The following is a 19,134-nucleotide window of genomic DNA, read 5'->3' as shown; positions in this document are numbered from 1 at the left end:
CCTCTTGAGAGGGCCTGGTTGGCCACAGTGTGGTTAGGGGAGGGGGTGGTGAATAAGGTCCTCAGACGTACTCTGAGATGTCCCAGTGCCAGTTCTTAGAGGAGCACTGCTCCATCGCCTTTCTTCTAGAGTCTGCCCTGGCTAAGAAGCTGTGGCTCCAGACCCCTGTTTTGCGCCTGTTCTACCACTGGGCACCCCCCTCCGCCCCAGCAAATTACACATCTCACCAGTCTAGGGCCTGGGAAGGCCTGCCTAGGCCACCTCCCCTATATATGTGGCTCTCCCCACCACCTGAGGGCAGGAGCCCCTTTGCCATCCCTGGCTGGTGGAAGCTGGCTGGGAAGATGGGCAGCCACTGTGTCCTTGGTTGGCCAGCTTCTCCCAGGCTCCTGACAGGAGGGTGAGGTCATCCAGTCCAGAGTGAGAGAGGACAGGTGTCCCTGGCTCTGTGCCTGGAGTGAGGGGCAAGGAGGGGCCAGGAGGGGGCTCCAAAATAGTAACTGTGATATCAGGAAGGGAGAGGGGGATAAGACCCAGGAATAACCAGGCTATTAAAAGGCTTCAGTGATGTCAGGAGGCCAAGTAGGATCTCTGTACCAGTGGGAGTCACAACCTGAGGAGAAGGGGTAGGCCAGCAATGGGGAGGGTGGGCAGGTGGCACTAGTCCTCATGGTGCACCAGCCCTAGGTCTCAGCGGGGCCCAGGGAGCAGGGACTGCCCTGCTAGGCCTGAGGCTGGTGGGAAAGGGCTAGATGCTGACAGCCTCTTGACTCTTCTTGGAGGCGATCCACACTCTGTTCCTACTTGGGCACTGGGGGATCATTGTACCTGTTAATGGAAACCCCGGGGCAGTTTCCTGCACTCCCTTGCATGGAAGGCTGTGGGGTGTGGTGATTGGAGCTTGGACTTGATCCTCAGATATCCTAGTCCTACCCCATCAGCCTCAGCAGCTGTATGACCTAGAGCAAGTGACTTCATTGCTCTGTACCTCAGTTTCCCCATTTGTATATTCCGAGGTCATCATGCAGAATAATTGAGGTGATGTATATGATGCTCTTAACATTGCACCTGACACATTGTGAAGAAAGAGCTACCTGTGCTCTGAGAATGGGCAGGTGCTACCTGGTCCCCTCACCTGGGCTGGGGGAGGCCTGTGCAATAAGAGTTTCCCTGCCCCCTGGAAAGAAGCTGAGCAGCCTCTGGTGGTGATACCCCAGAATGGGTGGGAGGGAGCTGATATTTAGTTGCCGTTTAGGGGTCTCCCTGCTGGTTGAGGGGTGGGAGGCACCACCCAGCTCTGCAGGAGAGCAGAAGTTAAACAGATGCCCATGCGGCTGTTAGAAGGACTCCAGGGAATGTGCATGGGCAGGCCTGGTGGCCATGTCTGCCACCCTCTCCCAGACCCTTACGATTCCTTTACCTGCTGTGGATGACAGAAGGAAAGATAGAGGTTGGATCTGGCTTCTTGGTCTCCATCCATCTTGCTTGCCAAAAGTAGCAGCCAGATTGGCTCCCAGATGCATGGATACCCTGGCCTGTGCCCTTCCCCAGCCCAGCCTCTGGCCACCCAGCTCTGTGGCCTTGGCCCTGAGTGCAGGCCCTCCCTATGCCCATCCCCCTCGCCTGGCGCTTCCTCCTGGGGTAGAATGCGCCTCCCCCCATGGGGCCTCCGCCAGGCCTGGGCTCCTGGCAGCCGGCCTGCGCTCCCTGAGCATGCTCCACCTATTTATAGATAGGGCCCTCCCCCAACTGCTATTTCAGTCTCCTGCCAGCTGCCGGCGGCTCATTCGGGAAGGAGGAACAGGGAGCTGGGCCCAGAGCTGTCACCTAGGGCTGGGAGGGAACACAGAGAGCCCGCCTGCCTGCTAAGCTCCCCTTCCTGTCCTGAGTGCTCAGTTGTACCCCAGCTCCTGAGAACTAAGGACAGGCTGGTGGTCGGATGCCCCTCTAGAGGAGAGCTAGGCCTGTAGCTCCAGGGCCTCCCAGCTCCTCCTGCTGCCAGAAGCACCCAGGCCGGATGAGGCGCCTCTCCACTGTGCGGGTCCCAGCAGCAGTGGCCTGAGGGAGCCCCCAGGCAGCGCGGGCTCTGCTCAACCACCTTTGCTTTGGTCGGCTCCCCGCCTCGGGCGGCCCCCTCCCTGGCATGCTGCTGGTGCCCAAGGCTCAGGGGCTTGTGGAGATGCTGCAGACCATCTATGAGACAGAATCCTGTTTCTCAGCAGATGGGATGTCAGGCCGGGAACCATCCTTGGAAATCCTGCCACGGACTCCTCTGCACAGCATCCCTGTGGCAGGTAAGTGCCTTGGTGTCCCTGCCTGCCCTCAGCCATCGGGCATCCTCGTTCTTGGTGCTGAGTATCTGGTTCTGAGCCTTACCCAGAGATGGTGTCCTGCTTAGATCTTTCTTGAGGGCTTTGTTGAGAATGTGTGAGGCTGAGGGAGCCATGCTCAGGAAATGGGCATCCCTGCCTGATGCCCCTGCCCTCCTTGCCCAGAACCTGTCCTTGCGTTATGCCTCCCTGCTGCACTCTGCTGCATCTCTCCCAGTCCCTTTGGCCTCCGGCAGGGTCAGCATCAGCTGCTGGGGGCTGGGGTTTACTAGAGGTTCCTGTCCTAGTTGGCACCGTGGTCAGAGGGGAGGAAGTGGGTCAGTGACCTGCGTTCAGGTGGCTCACTCCCCAGGTTTGGCAGGGAAAGAAGCTGTAGCTGGGATGTCCACAAGAAGAAAGTTTACCCCAGCTCCTCTGGCTTGGTTCTTGGAGGTAGAGGGTCGAGTGCAGTGACTTCCGCAAGTCCCTGGTCAGGATCCTCCTGGGAATCAGACTCTTGGGGAGGAGGCTCGATGCAGTTGTGGTAGAGCTTGGCAAGGCTGGCAGCTGGAATGTTGGGGGGCTTGGCTCCCTTAGCGTCCTCATATCTCTCCTCTTCTTAGGCCTCTGTTTATTCCCATCTTATGAGGATGAAGAGGTGTTACTCTGGCTCAGATAGGTTTGAGGACCCCCTAACCCTGCCACCTTCTCAGCAGGGACATTTTTGGCCCTTGGCTGGGGGTGGGGTCCCCCAGAGCTGGGCCACTCCTTCCTTCACTCCCAGGAACCTGTTGGCAGCATCATGCCTTTCTGGCACAGCCTCCCCACCGGGCCGGCACCACAAGATGCTTCCTCCAGGGAGGGGCCTGCTGGACTCATGCCTACTCAGCCCCTCCTGGTAGTGGCTTGGCACTCGAGTGTGTGTGTGTGTGTGTGTGTGTGTATGTGTGTATGTGTGTGTGTGTGTATGTGTGTATGGGGAGTCCTTGCTTCTGGATACCAACCTTTGAATTGGGAGGTGGAAGCAGAATTGGGAGGTGGAAGCAGTGTGCATCTGTAGGTACCCATGATTTGGCTCTGAGTGGTCCAGGGATAAGGCGGTAGTGGGACTGGGGTGTGTCAGAGGATGAATGTTTTGGGAAGATTTGGAAAATCTTTAAACATAGCCTGCCATCTGCCTGGGCAGGGATGCCCATGTAGTGTCCTAATGTAGGGGCACAGCTCTGGAGGCTAGCCCTGCAGCGTCCCTTGGGAGGTAGGCATAATGCTGGGGACCAGCCCTGTAGGATACCCATGCATTTTCCTGAGGTGGGGGCATACCTCTGGGGCCTGCTCTGCAGGGTCCCCATGTAGGCCCCTGGGAAGGGGTAGAAACACAAGGCTGGTTCTTGGCCTGGTCTGGTTAAGATTACAGCTCTAGCTAAAGTCCCTGCCTGTTGGCCCTTAGCTACAGCCTCTGGGACTCCAGCTGGTCTCTTGGAAAGCAATGGAATGGCTGTGCAGAGCATCTACTTGGGGGCAGCTCTACCCTGTTTGGCATATCAGTCCAGCCATCCTGCCCTGTCCCTGCAGTCCCTTGCCTACCAGCAGCAGCCAGCAGCTGTCCTGAAGTTTCTCTTGTTTGTTTGCTCACCTCTTTTCAAGATAAACCCCAGAAGCCTTGCAAGCTGGGATCCTGCTCCCCCATCTCTTTCCTAAGCCTGTTCGCCCCTGCACAGACCCCTAGCATCCCCTCTTTGCAGATCCCTTCTCCCCCCTGTTCTCCACCTCTTGACACTGCCTGGTCTTCTGAGCAGTGGTGTGGTCCATGCTGGCAGGAGGGAGGCGTGAGTCACCTCAGCAGCTCAGGGAGAGGGCTAAGAATGTTCCCCCTGCGCGGCTCTGATGCTGTGTCTGTGACGCGGCTGGGGACAGATATAGGCCTGGAGCTCGGCAGCCTTGTTTTTTTTTGGACTCTGGAATGTAAATAGATGTTTCAAATAGAAACACTTTAACCTTTGGGTTAAAAAAAAAATCCAACCCGGATAAACACGGCCATGAGGACCCAGGCAGCCTGGTGTTTCCCTCCCTAACCCTCTCCCATCCCCCCACCTCCTTTCCTCCTCTCTTGATCAGTCTCCAGAAAGGATGCAAAAGCCTGTGGCTGAAAAAGCAGATGTCCAGGGATGCTTTCTTGGGCAGTATGTCTTGCACAGGGCTCCCCAGCCCAAGGTTAGGGAGAGGAGCTTTCCAGGGTGGTGCCTACCTGCCACCTCCAGCAGCAAGTCTGTGGATTGAGGGGCACCTTTGCTCTCTGGGCTGTTTTGTTCGCTGCCATTACTCAGCACCTAGCACAGAGCCTAGCACATGGATGAATGAGTGTGGCATGAGGGGGCTGGAGTCCAGGACTGCGGGCAGGGTTTCTAGGCTCTGTTCTGGGGGTTTGCCCTCTGAGTGAATAGAGACAGCTACGGTGAACCTCTCCTGCAGGTGAACCAGAGCCTAGGAGGGATAGGGGTGCACCCTGCTGTCCTTGCTTTGTGAGGGAGACAAATCTCAGCTTCTGCTAGTGGCGACCAGAGATCTCCCTTGGTGAATGGGGTCTCTGCCTGGCTCTTCTGCCGCAGCCCAGTGCACCATCATCCAGACCTGGTTCTGGCTTGGGGAGCCTGGGAGTTTGAACTCCAGTGTGGGATTCCCAAGGAGGGAGAGCTGGGGAATTCCCTCTGTCCCTTCTGTGGACCCTGGATTCCCCTCTGTCCTGTCCTGGGTAGGGCTGGTGCCTGCGCAGTGTGTGTGCCTTTTGAGAGGCATGGAGGAGTAGTCTCCTTTCCCCACTGGAGAGTAGGCATACCGCTTTTGCCAGGAAGGAATGCTGTGGATGTTGGGAAGTGCCATGGGCTTCAGGTTTGGCACTGGGACTTGCCCTGGATATTCTTATTCAGGCTCTTCAGACCATTCCGGGCTTGGGCCATGTGTGTAGGTGTAGAGGTGCCAGGAAGGTAGTAGGGCGAGACTCGGGTGGGAAGGGAACTAATATTATAATGTACTAAGTGACAAAGGTATCAGGTACTTACCTTATCTCTTTCAGGAAGGTATTAATAGCCATATTTTATAATTGAGAAGGACTAGAGAGGTTAAGGAACTTGCCCAAGGTCACAGAGTGAGAGCTGGGATTTGAACTCAGGTTTCTGTGCAGAGCTGTTACTAGTCCACACAAAAGCTCTTTTTATACAGATTTTTAAAAGGTGGCTCTTCTGTGTGGATGCATCCTCATGCCAATGTGCATAGCTGAGTAATTGGAGTGTTTCAGATTTCAGCCCCATACCGCCTCCTTAGCTGAGTGCCCACGTGCAGTATACAACCTGCACAGCCTCGTGTGGTGGGCCTGTCTATGCCCAAGGGGAGAAGGGAGCTCAGGAACAAAGTTGAATACCCGTCCCTGTACCGACAACCTCCTCTTCCCTCATTCCCTCCCACCCTGTCCCCTCTTCTTGTTTTTGAGACCCTCAGCTGTCCCTACCCTGCTGCACAGCTGCCAGACAGGAAATCTGATTAACTGTGTCCACACACACAGCTGTAACAGCTGTCAGGTTGACAGCAGAGATGAGTGCAGGCAGCCTGGGGACACTGTGAAGTGGTGGTTCTCAAACTTTCAGTTGCATCAGAATTACCAAGAGAAATAAAAAAACAAAAAGAAAGAAAGAAAGAAGAAACCCAGAATTAGCAGGGGAATGTATCAAAATGCAGATTCCCAGGCTCTGGGGCGGGGACAAAGATTTGAGTTCTGTAGGGCAGCCTAGGAACCAACATTTTCAATTCGTGTCTCAGGTGATTCTGATGTCAGTGGACTAGCGGACTCAGGCCATGTTTGGAGTATGGGGCTGTGTGGACAGGGATCATGGGGCCTAGCAGCCTGCCAACGGGTGTCACCAGCATTCCTGGAAGGCCCCAGTGGGCCTTGGGACTCCTGGAAGAAGGGCCTATGCAGAGGGAGAGAGGTTGTTGCCCTAGTAAGAGATGAATCAGTCTGGAGAGAGAAAGGATGTTTTGAGATGCCAGGGAGCAGGTGTCTAAACCCCAGTGGGGTGGGAGATTATGGCAGGTTGCCAGGTGGTCAGGGCTGGGTTGTACTTGGGGAGTAGAGGCAGATCTCCTGCCATGGGGCCCCTGCCAAACACCCCAGGTGTGGGGCGAACTGTCCCAGCAACAGCTGCAGACTTGGTATGGTTAGAGTGCCTTTTAAGTGCCTCTAGCTTTTCGTCCAAGTATTTCCTGAAAATAGTTGGACTGGGAGAAGCGAGTCTACTTCTCCAGATAGCATCCCGAGATCAACCACTAACTGTACATTCACCAGTGAGAGACATTTGTGCCCTCCACCAGGGCTCTGCATCCCCTAAGCTTAAGTGCCTTCAGAATCACAGTCTGCCTCAAGGATTCTGGGGGTTCCCCTCCACTTGGTCCCCTCTTCCCCTGCACTCCTGGGCTCTGGTATTCTGAGGCCAACTGGGTTCCTTTGTCTAGATCCCCAGATCCCTTAAGACAGAGTCTGTCTTCTCATTCCATCTCTCATTGAATTAGGGAGTAACCCTCAGGGTTTCCCCTTCTGTTTTTCAGTGTGGGGCAGGGAGAGAGCCAGAAGAGCCAGACTGAGCACTGGCTCCTCTGCCTTCATTCCAGGTGACCTTGGACAAGTCTCTTCCCTCTCGGGCCTCACTTTCCTCCTCTGTCATCTGGGGGAGTTGAGTTGCTGATCTCCAGGTCCTTCCTGCACTGACATTCTAAGGGTCTCTGAGGTCAGTTTCACATTGCTTCTGCCTTGCGGGAAGAGGGACTTAGGGTCTCCCAAGTCTTCACCCCAGGAAGATGTGGAATAGTACTAGGGAGAGGGGTATCACCTGCAGCGGGGCACAGAGAGGTTAGAGACTGGGGAAGAATTTTGGACTGCTTGGTGCTGGGGGCCCTGAGAACAGGGAACAAAACTTGTGCTCGTCTGTGCTAAGTAATGTTTTTGAGCCACAGAGGACAGAGTGGCCCTTCTGGGAGGTAGCAAGGCAGGTGAGATGGCCTGGAAGTGCTGGAATTGGGAGGAGGCTGCTCCCATGTTCCCTCCTCTAACGTTGGCACCCAGCTGCTGGCTGCTCTGGCTTGGGTGGTGTGGGGCCTACAGGAAGGGCTTTGATTGGGACAGGACCACAGGGAGACTTTAGGACAGTCTGAAATGAGAGCTAAGGCCTCACTCTGGCAGGAGTCTGAGCTGGCATCCTTAGAGTCCAGGTGGTCTGTGAAGTTAGCTTCCTACCAAGTAAGTATTTTATGCATTTTAGAAACATAGATCCATAGGCTTTAGTGGTCCATGGGCTTCTAGATTGACGAAGGGGTCCAGGACACAAAAAATTTCAGGAGCCATTAATAATAGCCCTGACTAGCACCTGCGAGATCTTCCCAGGCCCTGTGCCAAGCTGCCCTAAATGCATTCTCTCTCCTGAGCCCGGCAGTTCCAGGAGGTCGGTGCTGTTCTCACTCCCATTTTATAGATGCCTACATGGAGCCCAGGGAGGCGCCTGGTGCCTTGCCCTCATAAGTGGCATCCCTGACTTGACCCCTAGCGTCCTCTTAGTCCAGAGCCCTTGCTCTTAACACCTACGGATGTGCGTCCACTTGCATTACTTGAGGAGTTGTGAAAATTGCCAGGTGAGAGTCATACCCGGCTTGCACATGTGGAAATACTGTCTGAATTGTGGTAGAACCTGTTGAGCCTAAATTGGCCTCACCAGTCACGTAAGAGCCCAGAAATAGATCATGGGAAACCATCCTCGGTGGGGAGGGGTCATCGGCGTCATGGGCCAAGGAAAGTGAAATGCTGTTCCCCACCTCCTTCCAAACTCCCTCGAGGCCAGGACAGGGACTAGAGCCTTTCTCCATTTTCCAAGGGACAGCATAAGGTAATTAGACATCTCAGGAAGCTGCTGACTCCCCAGCCTGGCAAGGGAGGCCCTGAGGGCCTGGGTGCTGGTGGAAGATGCTGCTTTCTAGAGGGGTCAGTCACCCAGTGCTGGCTCACATTGCATGCTGGGACGCCCCACAAAGGAACTGGGACACCTGGGTTCAGGTTCCTGCTTTGCTGCAGCTTAGCTTGCGGGATCCTCTGTAAAACAGCCTAAGAAGCTTGGTTTCCTCGCCTGTGTAATGAGGGAGTTGAGACAGATGATCTCAAACACCGTCTCCCCTCTTATGAAGGCAGCTCCTCAGATCTGCACAAGCCTCATTTCTGTCCTTCATAGACATTGCAAACAGTTCAATGCACCCCTACCTCATACTCTGCGCACCCTGGGTCCCCTCCTCCCCTAGCCTTCTGTGGCCAGTGGCTCCTGGAGCAGGGTCTCTTTAGAGCCATGTGCTAAGCTTCCTGGGTCTGCCAGGTGAGTCCATTCACTGCATCGCACCCCACCACCTCCCGCCCTGCCCCGCCCCGCCAAGGGATTCTTCAGGAAGAACTAAAGGTACTATTTCCTTACTGGCCAGCGTTTTCATCCAAGGGATTCTGAGTTGGTGATGTTTTCTCCAAGAGAGGGCTTAGAGCTGGGGCATGGCTTGTGGTGTGTTCAGAGCAGGAGGAAGACTTGGCCTTGCTCTTGGGCAGCTAGATTTATTGCGAACCTTATTCCCAAAGGATCTGCTAAAACCTGCTTCTTGTGGCCCAGAGCCCCTTGTCTGCTTGGAGGCAGTGTCCCTTTGCCTGGCCACCCTTTTTTTAGACTGTGTGCTGGCAGTAGTCCCAGGGGTTCCCCATCAGCACCTGAATCATTTCACCCAGAGGAACCAGGCTCTACCTTGTTGGAAATCTGCTGGGCTGATGGGATTCATGGAGAGGATGGCGGCCCAGCTGGATGGGAAGGAGGTATCTCTAAGGTGCTGCCACTACCCAGTTGTGCCTGTGAGCTGGGCAGGGCAGCCCCTCCCGAGCCAGAGCGTGGTATCTGCATAGCCACTCTGATGGCTAGAAACATGCAGCCCTGCCCACCCCGCTACCTGGGCTGGGGCTTCTCCATGGAAGCAGTGTGGGTCAGCCCCACAGAAGGCCAGAGGATGGGATGGTGTTGCCGCTTTTTCCTGAGGTGACCACTCCCAGGAGGAGGAAGGGTCAGAGTCCCCTGGAAAGAGCAGAGTTTGGAGCAGGGCCTTTCCCTCCATAGGAGGTTGCTGTGTCAGCTGTCTGGCATCTCTCGATTCCCTATGGCTCTCTGTCACTGAGGCCTGGGGGTGAGGGAAGGACCCACGGCCTTGCAGTCTCATGTGACCATCTCCGGCCTTGCAGTCTCATGTGACCATCTCCCGGGCCTTTCAGGGGGGCTCTTTGCTAGCTAGAGCTTCCAACCCATCTCCTTAGGAAAAATGCCCCTCTGCCTGCCCTCTTCTCTTTCCAGAGTTCTCCAACTTTCCTTGGTCCACCAGGAGGCAGCCAAGAGCCTCCTTCTATCATAACACGCTCACTTCCCTTCCAGGTGCTTGGTTCTGATGGCAGCTGCTGCCACCTGCTCTGCTCATGCCAAGCTGGCAGAGGCACAGATCCTCGAGGAGGTGCAAGGCCAGCCAGGCTCTAGGTTCTGTGACTGGCAGATGACATTCAAGGGACTCCATGCCCCCTGCTTTCTCTGACCCCATCTGAGCAGCCATACCCCTTGCAGTTTGGATGGAGCAGGTTGCCCCCTGGCAGGCTGCCTGCTGCTCAGGCCCTGCAGTGCCTGCAAATTAATATTCTCCAGTCACCCATGCTTCCTGTTGCATGGGAACAAGGCTGTGTGGCAGAGCCCTCTAGCCACCCTGCCACCGGCATACCAATGGGGCTGCGGCTCCCACTGCAGCACAGGGCCTAGCATCTCTGCTGCTGCAGCGGCAGTGGCAGCCCTGGTGGGAGATTCCCCTGGCCTGAGCCTGTATGTTTTCTGATTCTGCAAGGGAAGCCAGTACGGCGGGCGGCAGTTCCAGCCTGAGGCAGGGTTATCTGCTGGGAGCCAGGAGCACTTGGACCCCTGCCCTTCCTTGGGCAGGCGGGCTGGCATCCGGCTCCCGCAGTCCCGGCACTGCCGAGGGCAGCAGGTTGAAGCCTGTCCACCTCTTGGCTGAGTGATCAGAGTTCCATGGGCCAAGCCAGCCTTGCCTAGGAACAGATAACCCTCCAGCCAGTTTGGGGCCTTGCTGAGTACTTCAGGGGCTTAGAAGACCCCAGCCTGGCTGACTGGCTACTTGCCACCACCCTACTTTGCATCCTGGACTAGGGCTAGCCCCTTCTAGAAAGGCCTTCTGCAGTTTCCAAGGGTCCGCCCTTGTGGTACTGGGGCAGTTCATGGGTTGGGAGGGAAAGTGAGTGAGTGTGTGTGTGTAACCCCACCCTCCTGGCCACATCTGGCCACTCCTGCAGATGTGGCTCTGGCCTTGTGGCCGCAGAGTCGTCAGTAGGGCTGGCGAGAAAACCACAGAGGAATGTGCCCAGCAGTGCTAGGGGGAGAATGGCCTGGTGGGGGCAGAGAGGGATATCCTGCTCAGGATTTACCTTCTCCCGCCCCACTCCTGCCTCCAGTGGGTCCCAGAGGCCACATTCACGCATGAGGGTGGCATGGCTTTGGCCTTCAGCAGGCATTGCCCTTGCCTTAGTGATACCCATTTAGTGCTGGGTTCCCTGGAGAGATCTAGGCCCATCCGGACAGGGTGTGGGGCCTCTCAGCCCACTGATTGCCCCCTCCCAACTCCTTCTATACTCTCGATGAGGGATGGCAGTGGGGGACTGGGGAGAGGCCTGTTCACAAGGGCAGAAGACACTGTCAGACTTCAGGGTATTGGGCTCTTTTCTTCTCCAGGCCTGGGCTGGAGTGGGCCACTTTGACTCAGGAGAGTCTTCCTAGCCCTCTGTGGCCTCCCTGGGTTGTATTGAGAAAAGCGCGAGAGCTTTCTTTGGAGAAAGAAGTGGCAAAGAAACAAGATGGGTTGGCCCTGCCTCTCACTTCCTCCTTCCCAGGCAGTGGTATCCTGCCTTCCCCTTCCTGCTGGCTCCGAGGCTTTGTGGGGTGTGGGCTGCTTGGGGCTCCCTGCTGCTGTGGTGTTTGCCTAGTTACCCTGGCAACCACAGGGCAGTGGTGGGAACTGACATTCAGTGACCGGAGGACAGTGTACAGGGATCAAGAGGTTGAGACTGGAACCTTTTGCACTCTCGGGGGCCCCTTGGCCCATTGTCCACGTGGGGGCCCCAGTCAGAGGTCTTGGAACCCAGCAGACCTCTCCACCACCTTTCCCTTCCCAGCCACTTCTCCCTGGGGCTGGAGTTCCGAGATCTCTGCCTCAGCTCCAGCCCTCCCCCTTGCCATTCCTTCTTCCTGTCTGATTCCTTTTCCTTTCCTGTCTCCTCCTCCCACCTCCCCCCTGCAGCCTGCCTGCCCATTCTCTCATTCCCCCCCCCAGGCACAGCTGCTGTTTGGCTCACTCTATATATAGCGGCATTTTCAGGGTAATTACAATAAAACTGTTGAAAGGAGATAATCCAGCAAAGGAAGCAAGTCTGACTCCCAGCCCCTCGTGTTCCCACACCACCCCCCATTCTCCTAGCCTGTCCCTTCTGCCCCATCTGCCCCAGCTGGGTATGAGGCAGAGAAAAGGAGAGAAGGCAGGGATGTCCAGAAAGTCTCCACAGGCCTCTCCTGGGTTTACCAAGGGCCCTGGCTGCCAACCCCATCAGTACTACAACCAACCTCTGTGCCTCAGTTTCTCTCCTAGGATAGGCTTTCCTGAGGTCATGGTGTTGAGAGATGGAAAGAGGGCTCGGGACAATGGTTAAAAGCACAGGACTTGGATTCATGTCCTGGTTCTTCAACCAACTGGTTGTGTCTGATCAAATTATTTAAACCTCTCTAATCTTCAGTTTCCTCATCAGTAAAATGGGATAATAATAGCACCTAGTCATAAGTAACCATGAAGTTTGAGTTATTCATGTAAAATGCCCATTGCTGTTAACTATCAATGACAATATTACATTTTGCATATTTTCTTCTTGAAGCTCATGGCTTCAACCTCATTTAATTAAGGTGGAAGGCTGCATCCATGCAGTATGAGGGACTTGACTTCCCTTCTCTCTCTGTTGTCCTTGGGCCTAGTAGTCCTGCCTGGTAGCTCTCTGGGCCCCAGGCATGGCTGCTAGGGCCAGTGGGGTCTGGAATTGGGCCCACTGACCCTTTGCTGTTTCTTCTGCCCACAGTGGAGGTGAAGCCGGTGCTGCCAGGAGCCATGCCCAGCTCCATGGGGGGTGGGGGTGGAGGCAGCCCCAGCCCTGTGGAGCTACGGGGGGCTCTGGCAGGCCCTGTGGACCCCACGCTGCGGGAGCAGCAATTGCAACAGGAGCTTCTGGCGCTCAAGCAGCAACAGCAGCTGCAGAAGCAGCTCCTGTTCGCCGAGTTCCAGAAACAGCATGACCACCTGACCCGGCAGCATGAGGTCCAGCTGCAAAAGCACCTCAAGGTGAGCGAGGGGGGCGCGGGGGGCCACCCAGACCTCCGACCCCTGCCCGGGCCTGGCTCACCTCCGCTTCCTCTCCCTGTACTCCTGCAGCAGCAGCAGGAGATGCTGGCAGCCAAGAGGCAGCAGGAGCTGGAGCAGCAGCGGCAGCGGGAGCAGCAGCGGCAGGAGGAGCTGGAGAAGCAGCGGCTAGAGCAGCAGCTGCTCATCCTGCGAAACAAGGAGAAGAGCAAAGAGAGTAAGGCCAGGGGCCTCCTGGGCCTGCCGCCTGGGACCCCTGCTCCCCACTGTGGGGTCCTGGCCTTGAGCATCCAGGTCAGCTGTGCCCTGTCCTGCAGGTGCCATTGCCAGCACTGAGGTAAAGCTGAGGCTCCAGGAATTCCTCTTGTCGAAGTCAAAGGAGCCCACGCCAGGCGGCCTCAACCATTCCCTCCCACAGCACCCCAAATGCTGGTAATGGCCCTGGGCAGGCAGGGGTGGGCAGAGGTGCCCTGCTCAGGGGGCTGCCCGGCTACATGGCAAGGGGCTCCTGCCCTGTGGCCGTATGTTGGCCCTGCAATCTCTCCTAGCAGAGGAACTCTCACCTGTGGTTGCTCTCCTCATTTCCCTCCCCAGGATCCATTTCCTATCCCTGTATACAATGGACTTTTCATAATGTAGATTGCCAGGTGGCAGGTCCAGCTGGCTGGGTGATAACCTAGATCTGCTTCCATCCCCACCCCTCACCCCAGGGGAGCCCACCATGCTTCTTTGGACCAGAGTTCCCCTCCCCAGAGTGGCCCCCCTGGGACGCCTCCCTCCTATAAACTGCCTTTGCTTGGGCCCTACGATAGCCGTGATGACTTCCCCCTCCGCAAAACAGGTGAGTGAGTGCCCAACCTGGCCTCCCAGAGTATGGCTCCTCAGAGGCAGTGGTGGGAAAGTGGAGGGGGCAGGGCTGCTGATGGGAGTCAGCCCCGACTGTGGTGGGCTGGGCTGCAGGTGTGTGCTCATGTGTGCGCATGTATCTGAGTCCCGGTTACCTTCTCTCCAGCCTCTGAACCCAACCTGAAAGTGCGTTCGAGGCTAAAACAGAAGGTGGCCGAGCGGAGAAGCAGTCCCCTCCTGCGTCGCAAGGATGGGACGGTCATTAGCACCTTTAAGAAGAGAGCTGCTGAGATCACAGGTGCTGGGCCTGGAGGTAAGGGCTCCTTTCATGTCCTTGTTCTGAGGGTCTGGGAGTGGGATGCGGCTCAGAGCAGGCTCAGGTGACAGCCACTTCTCCTCTAGTGTCATCCGTGTGTAACAGTGCGCCAGGCTCCGGCCCCAGCTCTCCCAACAGCTCCCACAGCACCATCTCTGAGAACGGCTTCACTGGCTCAGTTCCCAACATCCCCACTGAGGTACAAGCCTGGCTGAGGGCTGGGTAGGGCGGGGACAAGCTGTTCTCTTTCTCTTGGAGGAGAGTCTCTTCCAGTTGTTTGGCTGAGTGCCCAGTAGAGACCTCTCTGCCCACATGGACAGCCTGGAGGGCATTTGCTTGGACTTGTTACCTTGAAGGGGGATTTGTTCCACAGGCCGTGAAGGGCTCTGATCTCTCAGTTACTCCCAATTGGGGCTCAGAGTGGGGGGAATGGGATACCATTCAGAGACCTTGGCCTTGGCCCCAGGTTGCCCTCTTTTGTGTCTCCCCTTTGCCCACTCTCATGCCTGTCTCTCTTGACTGCTTCCCAGATGCTCCCCCAGCACCGGGCCCTCCCTCTGGATAGCTCCCCCAACCAGTTCAGCCTCTACACGTCTCCCTCTCTGCCCAACATCTCCCTAGGACTGCAGGCCACGGTCACTGTCACCAACTCGCACCTCACCGTAAGTACAGGGCACATACCCCATCTTCCCTCTGGTGTTGAGGTCACCCGTCCTAGATGGCCCAGCTGGATCTTTTGTCCTCCCAAGCCCCTGAGGGAGATCAGATGGTCCTACCCAGAGCTGAGGGGTGGGCAGAGGGTAGATGAGGGATTCTGGTCACAGGTTGGCAGAACTTGGGGAAGTATAAGAGCCTTTCTTATCTCCCATCTCTTCACCCTCACCAGGCCTCCCCAAAGCTGTCGACGCAGCAGGAGGCCGAGAGGCAGGCCCTCCAGTCTCTGCGGCAGGGCGGCACACTGACGGGCAAGTTCATGAGCACATCTTCCATCCCCGGCTGCCTGCTCGGCGTGGCGCTGGAGGGTGACTCGAACCCCCATGGGCATGCCTCCCTACTGCAGCATGTGCTGTTGCTGGAGCAGGCCCGGCAGCAGAGCACCCTCATCGCTGGTGAGTGGGCAGGAGGCTGTGCAAGGGAGGGGGTGCTCAAGTCAGGACCACCTGTCAGGGATACTCTCTGGCCCTGTCATAGCTCCCCTCAGCAGCAGCATTGATTTCTTCCACATTCTGGAAACATTGAGTCCCTACAGCATGCCAGGCACTGTTCTTGACTAAATGTGCTGCCATCACTGGGTTCACATTCCAGAGCAGCACTGTCCAATAGAGACATAACACAAACCACATACATAATTTAAAGCTTTCTAGTAGCCACGTTAAAACGTGAAAAGAAACAGGTGGAATTAATTTTATAGCATATATTTAACTCAATATATCCAGAATATTATCATTTCAACATGTAATAAATATAATTATTAATGAGATATTTTACTTTTTGTTTCATACTAAGTCTTTGAAATCCAGTGTCTATTTCATACATACAGCTGATCTCAATTTAGACATGCCATGTTGGGCCGGCCTGTGGCTCACTTGGGAGAGTGCGGTGTTGAGAACACCAAGGCCCCGGGTTCGGATCCCATATAGGGATGGCCGGTTAGCTCACTGGCTGAGCGTGGTACTGACAACACCAAGTCAAGGGTTAAGATCCCCTTACCGGTCATCTTAAAAAAAAAAAAAAAAAAAAAGACATGCCATGTTTTAAGGGCTTAGAAGTCACATGTGGCTAGTAGCTACGGGACAGGACAGCACAGCTTTAGACAGTCAGCCCTGAAGTACCTGTTGCCATCAGAAGAGGTTCTGCTTGGAAGATACCTGACCCTGGCCCCAGAGCTTCCCAGCCTGGTGGGATCAGTGGGGGTCCATGATCAGGGAGGTCTTGTCGCAGTTGGGGAGAACTAGTCATTGTTCACCCACACAGAAGGCTCAAGACTACATGTGCACTCAGTAAAGCAAATCAAAGGGAGAGAATGGTGAATCCAGGAAGGCTTGCTGGAGGTGATGCCTCTGAGCTTTGAGACTTTTCAGTCGTGGGAAGGAGAAAGAATGGGGCTCAGGCTTGTGGGCAGGGTATGTAGGTAGTGGTGTTCTGGGGTGGGGGAATAGGGTTGGGACGGGAGGAGGGGCCTGGTTCCCTGACAATGGTGCTTACTCCCCCCTCCACAGTGCCGCTCCATGGGCAGTCCCCACTGGTGACAGGTGAACGCGTGGCCACCAGCATGCGGACAGTGGGCAAGCTCCCACGGCACCGGCCGCTGAGCCGCACTCAGTCTTCGCCACTGCCACAGAGTCCCCAGGCCCTGCAGCAGCTGGTCATGCAACAGCAGCATCAGCAGTTCCTGGAGAAGCAGAAGCAGCAGCAGCAGCTGCAGCTGGGCAAAGTGAGCCTGGGAGGCCAGTGTCCTGGGGCCGTGCTGGGGCAGGACACGGGGAAAGCACCAGGCTGGCAGAAATGAAGTGGGGGGCACCACCCAGGCCCCCCCGGGGCTGTGTGTCTGTCTTTTTCTGATTCATATAGGAGATGTGTATGGGCTGGTGTCCGCTGGGAGAATGGAGGGAAGGATGGCCCGTCTGGGGTGCAGGCTGCATGGCTGCTCCTCTTCCCAGCTGATGTGCCCCCCATGTTCTGCTCCCAGATCCTCACCAAGACAGGGGAGCTTCCCAGGCAGCCCACTACCCACCCAGAGGAGACAGAGGAGGAACTGACTGAACAGCAGGAGGCCTTGTTGGGGGAAGGAGCCCTGACCATGCCCCGGGAAGGCTCCACGGAGAGCGAGAGCACACAGGAAGACCTGGAGGAGGAGGAAGAGGAGGAAGAGGACGAGGAGGACTGTATTCAGGTCAAGGACGAGGAGGGCGAGAGTGGCACTGAGGAAGGGCCCGACTTGGAGGAGTCCAGTGCTCGCTACAAAAAGGTGACCCCCCCAGCCCCTACCCTTAGCCCCCAGCCCTTGATCACCATTCCTCTGTCCTTTCCCATCCATTCTTTCAACCCTTGACTTTCCTTCTCCCCAGCTGTGCAGTTTCCAGGCTGTGCAGGAGCAGCAAAAAGGGGAGTAGGAAAGAGGCTGGGGAGGAATGGAGTGAGGGAGCTGCTGTGTTGGTCTCAGAGCTGTGCTTGATCCAGTCTGCCAGCCCTTCCTGGTGTCTGTGACTGCCCCGCCTCCCTGCTTATGTGTGTGAGCGCGTGCATGCATGCACACACACGTGGCCTGTGTGTGTCTGCATTTTTGCCTGCACAGGGCCGGTTGTGCGTCGGTCTCTGAGCATGCATGCGCTTGTGTACACACACGCCCCCGTGGTTACTACAGTCTGCCTTGTGCCTAGCTGCGCTCCATTCATTGCGGACACAGCTGAGCCCTCCAGGCCTGACTCATCCCGCCGCGCCCCCGCCCCCGCCCCCCCAGCCTCTTACCTCAATGCTACTCTTTTGGTGTGACTCATCACATCCCCCCATCCCTCCCCATCTCAGAGGAGATGGCAAGGCTGGAGTGTCTCCTGTCCCTGGAGGGAGCCAGTGGGAGGAGGTGGGGGAAGGAGGAGACGTGGAAAAGAAGAGCTGGATTACAGCCCCCCTGGAGGCCCCAAGGGTGCCTGCCCTGACTTCCATGCAGGCTGAGCCTCACCCAGGCTCTTTCCCACTCTCCCCCTCCCCAGCTGTTCTCAGATGCCCAGCAGCTGCAGCCGCTGCAGGTGTACCAGGCACCCCTCAGCCTGGCCACTGTGCCCCACCAGGCCCTGGGCCGCACCCAGTCCTCACCTGCTGCCCCTGGGGGCATGAAGAGCCCCCCAGACCAGCCCACCAAGCACCTTTTCACCACAGGTGAGTCCACCACTGCCTGTTACATCCTGTGTACCAGGGGGCCTGTGCAGGGCATCCAGCCCTGTGGGCAGTGAAGGGACTGCCAGGGCCCCTTGGACACCCTGAAGGGAGGGAAAACAGGCTGTCTTTCTTGTCCTGTGCCCCACAGCTACTCATGGTAGCAGCAGCAGCTTTCCATCCGGCTGGGAGGTGGGCAGCCCTGCCCCTACCCACTGGGCCAGAATCTTTTTCACCCTCCCGAGGGACCACCTGGTTTTGTGCTATCGCCGTGCAGCTCTGGGGCCCTGGGTAGAGAAAGCCTACTGCCACTTTTGGGTCCGGCCCTTCTAGCTTAACCTCCTTCTCCCTGTGAGGTCAAGGATGAGGCCTCAGTGAGTTCCAGAAAACTCTTCCCTATAAAGTAGCCACATGCTGGGCTCTGAGGGGAACACAGACGTGTCTGAGGGTGGTCCCATCTCACCAGTGGGGAGCTGCACACATGGACGGGGACAGGAGTGGGGAAAGGACGATGTGCTAAGAGTGGGGTACAGCAGAGGGGGCATAGTGGGCATAGTGGGCAGAGATCAAGGGCAGCCTTGTTGAGGCTTGAGGGGCAGGCAGGCTTTTGAAAGGCAATAATGGGAAAAGGAATTTTAGGAGGAGAAAAGAGAGGGGCAAAAGTTGGAGAGGAGAGGGGACAGGTGTGTGGAGGGTGGCTGGGGTGGCCATGGGGAGGTGTTTGGGCAGGAGTTGTGTTGGGGAGGCTCAGTGAGCTCTGCTGAGGACTGCGATGGTCAGGCTGTGACACTGGGCCCAGAGCAGTGCTGGCTGACGCATAGGTCTGTGCTCAGGTGTGGTCTACGACACGTTTATGCTGAAGCACCAGTGCATGTGCGGAAACACACACGTGCACCCCGAGCATGCTGGCCGCATCCAGAGCATCTGGTCCCGGCTGCAGGAGACAGGCCTACTTAGCAAGTGTGAGGTAAGGGAGCCCCTCCTTCTCCAGCTCTCAGCCTAAATCCAGCAAAAGCCTTTGTCTCTCCCCTATTAGTGAAGCTTGTCTCCATGTCTCTTCCTCATCCTTTCTTCAACCGTAGACCTTGGGGCCAGTCCCCCCAACCACCCCCCAGTTCCAACTCTTGCAGCCTGTTTTCCCTCACGGTCCCTAACTGAATGGGGGAGGATCCTGGAGTAGGGTCCCTGGGGGGGTCAGGGGATACTTTCTTAAACACCGTTGGATCTCCTGAGGCCAGAAAGTGGCTCTGTGTGCCCCGGAATGTGGAGTTGAGAAGGGATCCAGGC

General features: G+C 56.6%; 1 protein-coding gene across 7 annotated transcripts in view; it reads left to right on the top strand.

The window, feature by feature from the left end:
* Positions 1-19,134, top strand: part of HDAC5 (histone deacetylase 5) — a 34,621-nt gene that overhangs the window by 10,506 nt on the left and 4,981 nt on the right. For 2 of the 7 annotated variants that reach the window (XM_063081305.1, XM_063081306.1), the window contains 12 exons: positions 2,223-2,294; positions 12,535-13,029; positions 13,130-13,244; positions 13,523-13,653; positions 13,825-13,971; positions 14,061-14,173; positions 14,505-14,636; positions 14,861-15,083; positions 16,194-16,408; positions 16,664-16,942; positions 17,685-17,850; positions 18,681-18,814. In XM_063081305.1, the coding sequence (XP_062937375.1) occupies positions 2,223-2,294; positions 12,535-13,029; positions 13,130-13,244; positions 13,523-13,653; positions 13,825-13,971; positions 14,061-14,173; positions 14,505-14,636; positions 14,861-15,083; positions 16,194-16,408; positions 16,664-16,942; positions 17,685-17,850; positions 18,681-18,814 (2,222 nt within the window). Of the gene's footprint in view, positions 1-1,799; positions 2,295-6,968; positions 7,085-12,534; positions 13,030-13,129; positions 13,245-13,522; positions 13,654-13,824; positions 13,972-14,060; positions 14,174-14,504; positions 14,637-14,860; positions 15,084-16,193; positions 16,409-16,663; positions 16,943-17,684; positions 17,851-18,680; positions 18,815-19,134 lie in introns of those variants that run through there. The other 5 variants (XM_063081311.1, XM_063081309.1, XM_063081308.1 and 2 more) reach the window with 5 other exon arrangements.

The sequence above is a fragment of the Cynocephalus volans genome, chromosome 16, assembly GCF_027409185.1.
Source record: "Cynocephalus volans isolate mCynVol1 chromosome 16, mCynVol1.pri, whole genome shotgun sequence".
NCBI lineage: Eukaryota > Metazoa > Chordata > Mammalia > Dermoptera > Cynocephalidae > Cynocephalus > Cynocephalus volans.
The sequence above is the reverse complement of the archived record's forward strand: the minus strand, read 5'-3'. Positions and strand labels throughout refer to the sequence as shown.